Genomic DNA, 13,385 nt, shown 5'->3' with positions numbered 1-13,385 from the left:
TCACTATGACATCATCATCATATGTTTTTGAAAGTCTGGGTGCCAGTCTCTCTTTGCTTCAGCCAACGTTTTGTTGTTGAACGCATAGACACTCAGGTACCCAGGCTAGACACTCAGGTACCCAGGCTAGACACTCAGGTACCCAGGCTAGACACTGAGGTACCCAGGCTAGACACTCAGGTACCCAGGCTAGACACTCAGGTACCCAGGCTAGACACTCAGGTACCCAGGCTAGACACTCAGGTACCCAGGCTAGACACTGAGGTACCCAGGCTAGACACTGAGGTACCCAGGCTAGACACTGAGGTACCCAGGCTAGACACTGAGGTACCCAGGCTAGACACTCAGGTACCCAGGCTAGACACTCAGGTACCCAGGCTAGACACTCAGGTACCCAGGCTAGACACTCAGGTACCCAGGCTAGACACTCAGGTACCCAGGCTAGACACTGAGGTACCCAGGCTAGACACTCAGGTACCCAGGCTAGACACTGAGGTACCCAGGCTAGACACTGAGGTACCCAGGCTAGACACTGAGGTACCCAGGCTAGACACTCAGGTACCCAGGCTAGACACTCAGGTACCCAGGCTAGACACTCAGGTACCCAGGCTAGACACTCAGGTACCCAGGCTAGACACTGAGGTACCCAGGCTAGACACTGAGGTACCCAGGCTAGACACTGAGGTACCCAGGCTAGACACTGAGGTACCCAGGCTAGACACTGAGGTACCCAGGCTAGACACTCAGGTACCCATGCTAGACACTCAGGTACCCAGGCTAGACACTCAGGTACCCATGCTAGACACTCAGGTACCCAGGCTAGACACTGAGGTACCCAGGCTAGACACTCAGGTACCCAGGCTAGACACTCAGGTACCCAGGCTAGACACTCAGGTACCCAGGCTAGACACTCAGGTACCCAGGCTAGACACTCAGGTACCCATGCTAGACACTCAGGTACCCAGGCTAGACACTGAGGTACCCAGGCTAGACACTGAGGTACCCAGGCTAGACACTCAGGTACCCAGGCTAGACACTGAGGTACCCAGGCTAGACACTCAGGTACCCAGGCTAGACACTCAGGTACCCAGGCTAGACACTCAGGTACCCAGGCTAGACACTGAGGTACCCAGGCTAGACACTCAGGTACCCAGGCTAGACACTGAGGTACCCAGGCTAGACACTCAGGTACCCAGGCTAGACACTCAGGTACCCAGGCTAGACACTCAGGTACCCAGGCTAGACACTGAGGTACCCAGGCTAGACACTCAGGTACCCAGGCTAGACACTCAGGTACCCAGGCTAGACACTGAGGTACCCAGGCTAGACACTGAGGTACCCAGGCTAGACACTGAGGTACCCAGGCTAGACACTCAGGTACCCAGGCTAGACACTGAGGTACCCAGGCTAGACACTCAGGTACCCAGGCTAGACACTCAGGTACCCAGGCTAGACACTCAGGTACCCAGGCTAGACACTGAGGTACCCAGGCTAGACACTGAGGTACCCAGGCTAGACACTGAGGTACCCAGGCTAGACACTCAGGTACCCAGGCTAGACACTGAGGTACCCAGGCTAGACACTCAGGTACCTAGGCTAGACACTGAGGTACCCAAGCTAGACACTGAGGTACCCAGGCTAGACACTGAGGTACCCAGGCTAGACACTCAGGTACCCAGGCTAGACACTCAGGTACCCAGGCTAGACACTCAGGTACCCAGGCTAGACACTCAGGTACCCAGGCTAGACACTCAGGTACCCAGGCTAGACACTCAGGTACCCAGGCTATGGATTTGCATGCCAGAACAGAACTCTGAATTTGCCTTTTTTTACAAGACGGCCACCACTGCAGTTCAAATGATCACTCAACGATTTGGTGCACCTCAGTGTGTGGTCGCATGATGCAGCACTCTACCAATTACCCTGAATCTAGCAGCACATGTTTCCTGAGTGTTAGCAGGGTAATAGCCAAACAACATCCAGGCTACCAGTACTGTATACTAACAACCCCCATTATACTACTGACCAGAGAAAACAGAGAGTCATGTTGGAAGATACAGCAGTAGTTCACAAGTTACTACTATCAAAAAGACAAACATTTTAAACATGATATGTATTTGCACTATATTTACAGTACTGACTACTGTATTTACAATGTGGGGGGTTGCTTTAAATGCGTCAGGCTGAGATCTGAAATATTGCTAGATTGGCCCATTATTGCAGCCTTATAACACAGAACCACTTGCGGTCTGTGCACACATGAGATGAGCCCTGTATGAGTCAACTGAAGTAAATACTGTACCACCGACTCTATAATGGCTGTAATGTACAGTACAAGAGCCCCAGACTGCTATTCTGTTGCAATATTTTGTTTGTAGTTATTTTTGTCTCCCCCAGTGCCTTCAGAAAGTATTCACACCCATTGACTTTTTCCACATTTTGTTGTGTTACAGCATGCATTTAAAATGGTTTACATTTAAATTTTGACAAATTAATTAAAAATAAAAAGCTGAAATGTCTTGCGTCAATAAGCATTCAACCCCTTTGTTATGACAAGCCTAAATAAGTTCAGGTGTAAAAATGTGCTTAAAAAGTCACATAATAAGTTGCATGGCCTGTTTGCAATAATAGTGTTTAACATGATTGTTGAATGACTACCTCATCTCTGTACCCCACACATACAATTATCTGTAAGGTCCCTCAGTCGAGCAGTGAACTTCAAACACAGATTCGTTGAGGGATTTCACCATGAGGCAAGGGTGACTTTAAAACAGTTCGAGTTTAATAGCTGTGAGAGGAGAAAACTGAGGATGGATCAACAACATTGTAGTTACTCCACAATACTAACCTACATGACAGAGTGAAAAGAAGGAATGGGGGGCCTGTACAAAATAACAAAATATTCCAAAACATGCATCCTGTTTGCAACAAGGCACTAAAGTAATACTGCAAAAAATGTGGCAAAGCAACTTTTTGAGCTGAATACAAAGTGTTATGTTTGGGGCAAATCCAACACAACACATTACTGAGTACCACGCTCCATATTTTCAAGCATAGTGGTAGTGGCATCATGTTAAGGGAATGCTTGTAATCGTTAAGGACTGGGGAGTTTTTCAGGATAAAAAGAAATGGAATGGAGCTAAGCACAAGCACCAACCTTTTCTGAGTTAAGATCACTTTCACAGTCAAAAAGCAAGCCACATTTTTTTTAACATGACTAAAATGTAACATTAACCTAATATAAACAGTTTTGTAGGAATGTGGTTTGTGCAGTAAGCCTAGTACTTTATCAGAGAATATTGGCTATATGCCTGGCCTGACAATATTTTTCTTCTCAGACCATTATATTTCAAGACTGGAGCTTTGATAACAAATCAGTTGGTGTGGCACTTGCGAGGCAGAGCTGAGCATACATTGAAATAATTCACTTTTTTATTTTACTGAACTGATGGTTCCTGCATCTAATGGTCATGGTGCTTTTAAGACAACTGGGAACTCTGAACGAGATCAAGTCATGACCAGTGGCGATTCTAGACCATTTCAACAGGGGGGGCCAAGCTGGGGCCAGTTGTACTGTTAGAGGGGCCAGTCACATTAGACGTTATTGTTGTCATATTAGACGTTATTGTTGTCAGAACGATAGCAAAAATTTGTTATGTAAAAATTATTTCATACTCCACATTTAGGGAGGCCACAAGGGGGTCCAAAATTGTTGTTGTCCCCCCCCCTCCCAGAACCACCCCTGGTCATGACGTCAGTGATGTTCAGGTAGAGAAAGTAGGCGCTCTAGAAAGATGCCCGAGTTTCCGACTTGACTGAGATGGATGACCCTTCAAAATTATTTTTCCGAGTTTCCAGTTGTCATGAACGCACTGAAGTCGGAGATTTCCGAGTCCCCAGTTGTTTTGAACACGGCATTAGTCGCAGCGGAGGTAGGGAGAGAGCAGCAGAGGGTCCGCCCATCACGGTCCCTGCTCTCTCCTTCCTTTCCTCAGGTGAGACTGACCAGAGAGAGGGATTCGTGTTGTTCTCCTATGACCAGAGAAAGTTAAATATTCCTATATATTAAAATAGACACGACGAGCTGCTAATAATAATACAGTTAACTGATACACTTGGCTACTCATTCATTGCACCCGCAGCGCGAGTGGAACTAGGCTGAAGCGCGTTTTATGTTTTGTAATAAATAGTGTTGAATAAAAACAGTGTTGGCAGTGCTGAATAAATACTTAGACATCAACTGACTCATAAAAACAGAAGCACTTTGCTGTATTCTTTGACAGTCTCTCTGGTCGGTAATGGTTTTTAAAGTTATGAAATCTCAAGTAGACCAGAATCAAACTTTGATGTGGCCGGGGTCGGGGACGCTGTAGGCATAGTGATTTGAGCTATCCAATTGGCCAGTGCAGTAGGCGTACTCGATTTAGCCACAGACTTCCCGGTCCGCCGGGTAGGCGTATTTGTCTTTTCAGACAAATAAAATGGTTCAAAATGGGAACACTGTTCGCAACCGATGCACCGGGCTTCTGAATCAAGTGCACATACCGTCAACAGCGCAACACACACACACACAAAAGGAGCGCAAGCCTTTATGCCTTTATTGTTGGCTTTTCGAAATATTTGGTGATCGACTAGGAATGCCCTGTGGTCGACTGGTTGGTGACCATTGTCTTAGAGAAAAACTTGCTTCAGTCTGCTTTCCACCAGACACTGGGAGATAAATTCACCTTTCAACAGGACAATAACCTAAAACACAATGCCAAATCTACACTGGAGTTGCTTACCAAGAAGACAGTGAATGTTCCTGAGTGGCAGAGTTAGTTTTGATTTAAATCTACTTGAAAATCTATGACAAGACCTGAAAATGGTTGTCTAGCAATGATCAACAACCAATTTGACAGAGTTTGTAGAATTTCTAAAAGAATAATGGGAAAATGTTGCACAATCCAGTTGTTGAAAGCTCTTAGAGACTTACCCAGAAAGAGTCACAGCTGTAATCGCTGCCAAAGTTGCTTCTACAAAGTATTGACTCAGGTCTGTGAATACTTATGTAAATGAGATATTTCTGTATTTCATTTTCAATACATTTGCAAAAATATCAAAAAAATATGTTTTCCCTTTGTCATTATGGGGTATTAAAAAAGATAAAAAATCTATTTAATTCATTTTTAATTCAGGCTGTAAGACGACAAAATGTGGAATAAGTCAAGAGGTATGAGTACTTTCTGAGGGCACTTCATGTCTTCACATGGTTCCAGGAAACCCCCCCTGTACTTGATGTGTGTAAATCATGTTTAGCAGTACAATAGTCCCCTGCCCACGAAGGAGCAGGCAGGTTGTGAACTACTGTAAATCCTCCTCACGCTCGGCCTGGGAGGCAATCCAGACCTGACAGTTCTTAGCATAGACCTATAGGTTCCTAGGCATCTAGTTTGGACAAACAGGAAGCAGCCTCGTGAGAAAGAGGCTCTAATATAAATGGTGTAAACTCTGGACAGAGACAGAGGGTCTGAAACCTTTCTGTACCTCACTGCAGCCATGAATTCTTGACAGGAAAGTAGAGTAAGGGAAGTTACTGTATCAATGCAGACAACTGTAATAATTAATGTGTTCGTTTTTTCCCCCGACCCTCAGAGATTTGAACTACAACGACCTTGCCATGTTTCCCACGGCCATCAGAGCCCTCCCTAACCTCAAAGAGCTGTGAGTGAAACTCATTACACTCCAGTGCTGCCACTTATAGAACAAATCACATTTTCAGTTATCTTAAATCTTAAATATTTGCCCCCAAGGAGTTTCCATAGCAACAACATCAGATCTGTCCCAGAGCAAGCCTTCGTGGGAAACCCGTCCCTCGTCACAATGTAGGTGCTTTTGCGTCAATGTCCTGATGTGAAGTTGATCTTGAATAAGTAATCAATCATGATCGATTCACAATGATTCGATGAGTGAGGTAATTTTGATCCCGCGGACAATCGTGCTCTATTTCCTCTCTAACAGATACTTCTACAATAATCCCATCCAGTTTGTAGGCAAATCAGCTTTCCAGCATTTGCCAGCGCTACGGATGCTGTAAGTCTCCATTATCCCTCTTCATTCTGTCCTACCTCATTTGAGAAGAAGTAGATGAAAATTGAAGAAGAAAGCTAAGCAGGTGTGATTTTCAATTTTTTGTCCGTCTTTTTTGTTATTGTATAGATCACTCAACGGAGCCACAGATATCACAGAGTTTCCAGACCTCACTGGCACAAACAGTTTGGAAACCCTGTAAGTCTCAGTCCTCAAAAGTTCCTAAATACACTGAATACACCCCAGCTCTCATGAATCAGATTCAGCACATTAGCTAGGTTTCCATCCAATTGCAGACAGATTTTCATGCGAATATTCCAGAATCCACATTAAAAAAAAGTGCAGTTTCCACCAAATGGACTTGTTGCGGATAAAAACGTCCATGAATTGTGCTAATGCTAGTTAGCATTGGCTTACAAAACTACCTCTAACTTCTTTCATACTGGACGCAGGGACATAAAAATGGTATCCATGAGTTCATCTGACTCTTGGGAAGCAGACAAAGGGCCTCCTTGCCAAAATCCCAAAGTATCCCTTTTAGTTTTAATGTACCAAATAAAAATTAAAAAGTTCAATGTAAATCCATTTCTCACAAAAACTGTTGCGTTAAATAGCAAATGTGCCAACTCTGGTCTTGGCACGTGTGCTAACAGCTCGCAGATACAGTGCGGGTTGGCTAGTCTACATGAAGACATTTTTATGGATAAATGGCAGTCAAGCTTCGATCATCATGTCACCAGAATAAGACCCCCGAAAACCAGAACAGAATATAGTAAAACAATAAATAAAAATACAAAAATGATAAGACCATCAATATTTATTGTAAAGGAGCGTCAAGCTCATCACTGTGCAAGTTCATCCTAACTTATTTAATCTTTAGCCTAATAAACTGCATGATTTCCCGAGTTGTAGTGGGAGGACCACACACCATATTATCGCGTGACTCCAAATTTACTTTGATGTGATGGCTATTATAGAAAAATGTGCGCATAAAGTCATGTCCACCGCCATTTCCCGCATAATTCATTTTACAGACATAAAAAATCTCACCATGTCGAATGAACAAATGATCTGTAGACATTTATAAAATTACACCGAAATGTCCTGTTTACATCACAGCTGTTTTTTTTAAAATTCAATATGACTTTACTCGCATAAAAACTGTGGATGTTAAACGTGGTTTGAGTCTGTCCTTTCTATGACCAAATTCTCTGTCTATTCAGAGCTGTCACAGGTACACACATCTCATCACTGCCAAGTACCCTCTGTGACCAGTTACCCAACCTGATACAGCTGTAAGTCCCTATACTGATTGACCAAATATCTCTTGATACTATAATATCTCTTGGTACTCTAATATCTCTTGGTTCAGTATCTTAGAAATGAGATGTTGTGTTATCCTAAACATCCTTTTAAATAAACAATAATGAACACTGTACCTGCAGGGATCTCTCCCATAACCTGATACAGCATCTTCCCAGCTTCAGTGGCTGCAGAAAGATCCAGAAAATGTGAGTGGTTTCGTTACCATTATTGTTAGTCCTCAACCCAGCCATAAATACAATCCAGGGGACAGTTGTGATGTGTGTTGTTGTATTTAGTCACCTCCATCAAAACCATGTCCACAAGGTTCCAGCAGACACTTTCCTAGAGCTGACTGAACTCAGAACCCTGTGAGTAACCTTCATGAGGTTGCAATGCATTTCAATTAACAGGTGTGCCTTGTTAAAAGTTAATGTGGAATTTCTTTCCTTAATGCGTTTGAGCCAGTCAGTTGTGTTGTGACAAGGTAGGGGTGGTATACAGAAGATAGCCCTATATGGTAAAATACCAAGTCCATATTATGTCAAGAACAGCTCAAATAAGCAAAGAGAAACAACCGTCCATCATTACTTTAAGACATGAAGGTCAGTCAATCCGGAAAATTTCAAGAAATGTTTAAGTTTCTTCAAGTGCAGTCGCAAACACCATCAAGCGCTATGATGAAACTGTCTCTCATGAGGAACGCCACAGGAAAGGAAGATCCAGAGTTACCTCTGCTGCAGAGGATAAGTTCAATAGAGTTAACTGCACCTCAGATTGCAGACCAAATAAATGCTTCAGAGTTCAAGTAACAGACACATCTCAACATCAACTGTTCAGAGGAGACTGCGTGAATCAGGCCTTTGTGGTCGAATTGTTGTAAATAAACCAATACTAATGGACACCAATAAGAAGAAGAGACTTGCTTGGGCCAAGAAACACCAGCAATGGACATTAGACCGGTGGAAATCTGTCCTTTGGTCAGATGAGCCCAAATTTGCCGCCATGTCTTTGTGAGATGCAGAGTAGGTGAATGGAGGATCTCCGCATGTGTGGTTCCCACTGTGAAGCATGGAGGTGGTGGTGTGATGGTGCTTTGCTGGTGACACAGTCTGTGATTTATTTAGAATTCAAGGCACACTTAACCAGCATGGCTACCATAGCATTCGGCAACAATACGCCATCCCTGCTGGTTTGCATTTAGTGGCACTATCATTTGTTTTTCAACAGGACAATGACCCAAAACCCACCTCCAGGGTATCTAAGGGCAATTTGACCAAGAAGGAGAGTGATGCATCAATCAATCACATTTATTTATAAAGCCCTTTTTACATCAGCCGATGTCACAAAGTACTGTACAGAAACCCAGCGTAAAACCCCAAACAGCAAGCAATGCAGATGTAGAAGCATGGATGACCTGGCCTCCACAATCACCCGACCTCAACCCAAATGAGATGGTTTGGGATAAGTTGGACCGCAGAGTGAAGGAAAAGTAGCCAACAAGTGCTCAGCATATGTGGGAACTCCTTCAAGACTGTTGGAAAAGCATTCCAGGTGAAGCTGGTTGAGAGAATGCCAAGAGTGTGCAAGGCTGTCATCAAAGCAAAGGGTGGCTACTTTGAAGAATCTAAAATAGAAAATCTATTTTGTTTTGTTATTGTGAAGTGGAAACGTCTAGGAGCAACAACGGCTCAGCCGAAGGGGTAGGCCACACAAGCTCAAAGAACGGGACTGCCGAGTGCTGAAGCACATAAAAATCCTCTGTCCTCAGTTGCAATACTCACTACGAGTTCCAAACTGCATCTGGAAGCAGTGTCAGTGAAATAACTGCTCGTCAGGAGTTTCATGAAATGGGTTTCCATGGCCGAGCAGTCGCACACAAGCCTAAGATTACCATGCGTAATGCCAAGCGTCAGCTGGAGTGGTGTTAAGCTTGCCGCCATTGGACTCTGGAGCAGTGGAAATGCGTTCTCTGGAGTGATGAATTACACTTCACCATCTGGCAGTCCGACGGATTAATCTGGGTTTGGCAGATGCCAAAACGCAACAGCATACAATGACATTCTAGACAATTCTGTGCTTCCAACTTTGTGGCAACAGTTTGGGGAAGGCCCTTTCCTGTTTCAGCATGACAATGTCCCTGTGCACAAAGCAAGGTCCATACAGAAATGATTTGTCGAGATCGGTGTGAAAGAACTTGACTGGCCTGCACAGAGCTCGGACCTCAACCCCATTGAACACCTTTGTGATGAATTGGAACGCCGATTCCGAGTCAAGTCTAATTGCCCTACATCAGTGCCCAAACTCACTAATGCTCGTGGCTGAATGGAAGAAAATCCCCGCAGCAATGTTCCAACATCTAGTGGAAAGCCTTCACAGAAGAGTGGAGGCAGTAGAGTGCAGCAAAGGGGACCCCAGCTCCATATTAATGTCCATGATTTTTGAATGAGATGCTCGACGAGCAGATGTCCACATCATTTTGGTCATGTTTGATTGATCAAGATGGCACCGACAGAGATGGTCTCCTCGCTTTGAGTCCTAAGGAAACTACGCAGTTTTTTTTATTTTTATGTATTATTTCTTACATTGTAACCCCAGGATCAGCTGACGCTGATCTTAAGTCTTATTACATACAGCCGGGAAGAACTATTGGCTATAAGTGCGACGTCAATTTACCAACATTATGACCAGCAATACGACTTTCCCGAAACAGATCCTCTGTTTGGACAATGGATCTAATCCCAGAAGCCAACCCAAAACGACGACGCCGCAGAAGGGGGAGATGGAGCGGCCTCCTGGTCAGGCTCCATAGATGTGCACATCGCCCACCACTTCCAAGTATAGTACTCACCAATGTACAGTCTCTTGACAACAAGGTAGATGAAATTTGAGCAAGGGTAGCCTTCCAGAGACACATCAGAGATTATAACATCCTCTGTGTCACAGAAACATGGCTGTCTCTGGATATGTTGTCAGGAATCGGTTCAGCCACCGGGCTTCTCCATGCATCGCGCCGACAGAGATAAACACCTCTCTGGGAAGGGTGGTGGTGTACTCTTCAGGATTAATGACTCATGATGTATCATAACAACATACAGGAACTCAAGTCCTTCTGCTCATCCAACCTAGAATTACTCGCAATCAAATGCCGGCCATATTACCTCCCAAGAGAATAATCATCAGTTATCGTCACAACCGTGTAAATTCCCCCTCAAGCAGACACCACGATGACCCTCAAGGAACTTCACTGGACTCTATGTAAACTGGAAACCATGTATCCTGAGGCTGCATTTATTGTAGCTGGGGATTTTAACAAAGCAAATTAGAGGCTACCTAAATTCTATCAGCAGATTGATTGTAGTACTCACGGGGGTAATACACTCGATCACTACTACTCTGACTTCCGAGATGCATACAAAGACCTCCCCCGCCCTCCCTTTGGCAAATCCGACCACGATGTAATCTTGCTCCTACCGTCTTGTAGGCAGAAACTCAAACAGGATGTACCAGTGACTAGACCCATTCATTGCTAGTCTGACCAATCGGAATCTACGCTTCAAGATTGTTTTGATCACGTGGACTGGGATATGTTCCGGTCAGCCCCAGAGAACAACATCGATCTATACGCTGACTCGGTGAGGGAGTTTATAAGGAAGTGCATTGGAGATATTGTACCCACTGTGACTATTAAAACCTACCCTAACCAGAAACCGTGGATGGATGGCGGCATTCGTGCAAAACTGAAAGCGCGAACCACCGCATTTAACCATGGAAAGAAGTCTGGGTATACAGCTGAATATAAACAGTGTAGTTATTCCCTCCGCAAGGCAATCAAACAAGCAAAATGCCGGTTCAGGGACAAAGTGGAGTCGCAATTCAACGGCTCAAACATGAGACAAATGTGGCAGGGTCTACAGGAAATCACGGACTACAAAAAGAAAACCAGCCACGTCACGGACACCGACGTCACGCTTCCAGACAAACTAAACTTTTTGCCCGCTTTGAGGATAATACAGTGCCACTGTCACACCCCGCTAACAAGGACTGCGCCCCCTCTCCCCGTGGCTGATGTGAGTAAAACATTTAAACGTGTTAATGCTTGCAAGGCTGCTGGCCCAGACGGCATCCCTTGCCGCGTCCTCAGAGCATGCGCAGACCAGCTGGCTGGTGTATTTACAGACAAGTTTAATTGCTCCCTATCCCAGTCTGCTGTCCCCACATTCTTCAAGATGGCCACCATTGTTCCTGTCCCCTAGAAGGCCTTGATAACTGAACTGAATAACTACCGCCCCGTAGCAATCACTTCTGTCATCATGAAGTGCTTCGAGAGACTAGTCAAGGATCATATCACCTCCACCTTACCGGCCACCCTAGACCCACTTCAGTTTGCATACCGCCCCAACAGGTCCATAGACGATGCAATCACCATCACACTGCCCTAGCCCATCTGGACAAGAGGAATACTTATGTAAGAATGCTGTTAATTGACTACAGCTCAGCATTCAACACCGTAGTACCCTCCAAGCTCATCATCAAGCTGGAGGCCCTGGGTCTCAACCCCACCCTGTGTAATTGGGTCCTGGACTTTGACGGGCCACCCCCAGGTGGTGAAGGTAGGAAACAACATCTCCACTTCGCTGACCCTCACACCCCCAACTCAATCATCAAGTTTGCAGATGACACAACAGTAGTGGGATTGATTAACAACAATGACGAGACAGCCTACAGGGAGGAGGTGAGAGCACTCGGAGTGGGGTGCCAGGAAAACAACCTCTCACTTAACTTCAACAAAACAAAGGAGCTGATCGTGGACTTCAGGAAACAGCAGAGGGAGCACCCCCCTATCCACATCGAAGGGACAGCAGTGGAGAAGGTGGAAAGTTTTAAGTCCTCGGCGTACACATCACAGAAATGGTTCACCCACAAAGACAGTGTGGTGAAGAAGGCACAACAGCTTCAACCTCAAGAGGCTGAAGAAATTTGGCTTGTCACCCAAAACCCTGACAAACTTTTACTGATGCACAATCGAGAGCATCCTGTCAGGCTGTATCACAGCCTGGTACGGCAACTGCACCGCCCTCAACCGCAAAGCTCTCCAGAGGGTGGTGCGGTCTGCACAACGCATCACCGGGGGCAAACTACCTGCCCTCCATGACACCTACAGCATCCGATGTCACAGAAAGGCCAAAAAGATCATCAAGGACAACAACCACCCGAGCCACTGCGGGTGCACACCACTACCATACAGAAGGCGAGGTCAGTACAGGTGCATCAAAGCTGGGACCGAGAGAATGAAAAACAGCTTCTATCTTAAGGCCATCAGACTGCCTAACAGCAATCACTAACTCAGAGAGGCTGCTGCCTACATTGAGACTCTACATTGCTGGCCACTTTAATAAATAGATCACTAGTCACTTTAAGCAATACCACTTTAAATGTTTACATATCTTACATTACTCATCTCATATGTATATACTGTATTTTATACCATCTATTGCACCTTACCTGTGCTGCTCGGCTATTGCTCATCCATATATTTATATGTGCATATTCTCATTCACCCCTTTAGATTTGTGTGTATTAGGTAGTTGTTGGGGAATTGTTAAATTACTTGTTAGATATTACTGCACTGTCGGAACTAGAAGCACAAGCATTTCGCTACACTCGCATTGACATCTGCTAACCATGTGTATGTGACCAATAAAATTAGATTTGATATAGTGTATGTTCACCTGCCCAGGGACTGCAGATGTAAATGAACTGTCAGCTAAATCTGATGCAACACATCACTTATTCTGAGATTTGTTTTGTTGTACATTGTCCCTGACAAATAAACGTAATAGAATAAATACTACATTTTGCCTATTCAGCTCAAGCGAAACAATCCTGAACCACAGATTTCATATGCAGTGCAAGTTATGATAGATTGACTCTCAAATCCAAATACAAAATTGACTCTCAAATTAGCCTGGTTTGATGGTTTTCCATGTGAACAGCATCAACACTTATGATGT

The 13,385-nt window shown here is 44.7% G+C and overlaps 1 protein-coding gene across 1 annotated transcript in view; it reads left to right on the top strand.

Moving 5' to 3' along the window:
- LOC106561543 (leucine-rich repeat-containing G-protein coupled receptor 5A) overlaps window positions 1-13,385 on the top strand; it is a 32,442-nt gene that overhangs the window by 17,767 nt on the left and 1,290 nt on the right. The window contains exons 7-12 of the mRNA XM_014125616.2: window positions 5,635-5,703; window positions 5,793-5,864; window positions 6,001-6,072; window positions 6,199-6,267; window positions 7,293-7,364; window positions 7,515-7,580. Coding sequence (XP_013981091.2) covers window positions 5,635-5,703; window positions 5,793-5,864; window positions 6,001-6,072; window positions 6,199-6,267; window positions 7,293-7,364; window positions 7,515-7,580 — 420 coding nt within the window. The remainder of the gene's footprint in view (window positions 1-5,634; window positions 5,704-5,792; window positions 5,865-6,000; window positions 6,073-6,198; window positions 6,268-7,292; window positions 7,365-7,514; window positions 7,581-13,385) is intronic.

The sequence above is a fragment of the Salmo salar genome, chromosome 10 (assembly GCF_965601325.2).
Source record: "Salmo salar chromosome 10, fSalSal1, whole genome shotgun sequence".
Classification (NCBI taxonomy): Eukaryota; Metazoa; Chordata; class Actinopteri; order Salmoniformes; family Salmonidae; genus Salmo; species Salmo salar.
Note: the sequence above shows the minus strand (reverse complement) of the source record. Positions and strands in the feature narration are given on the sequence as shown.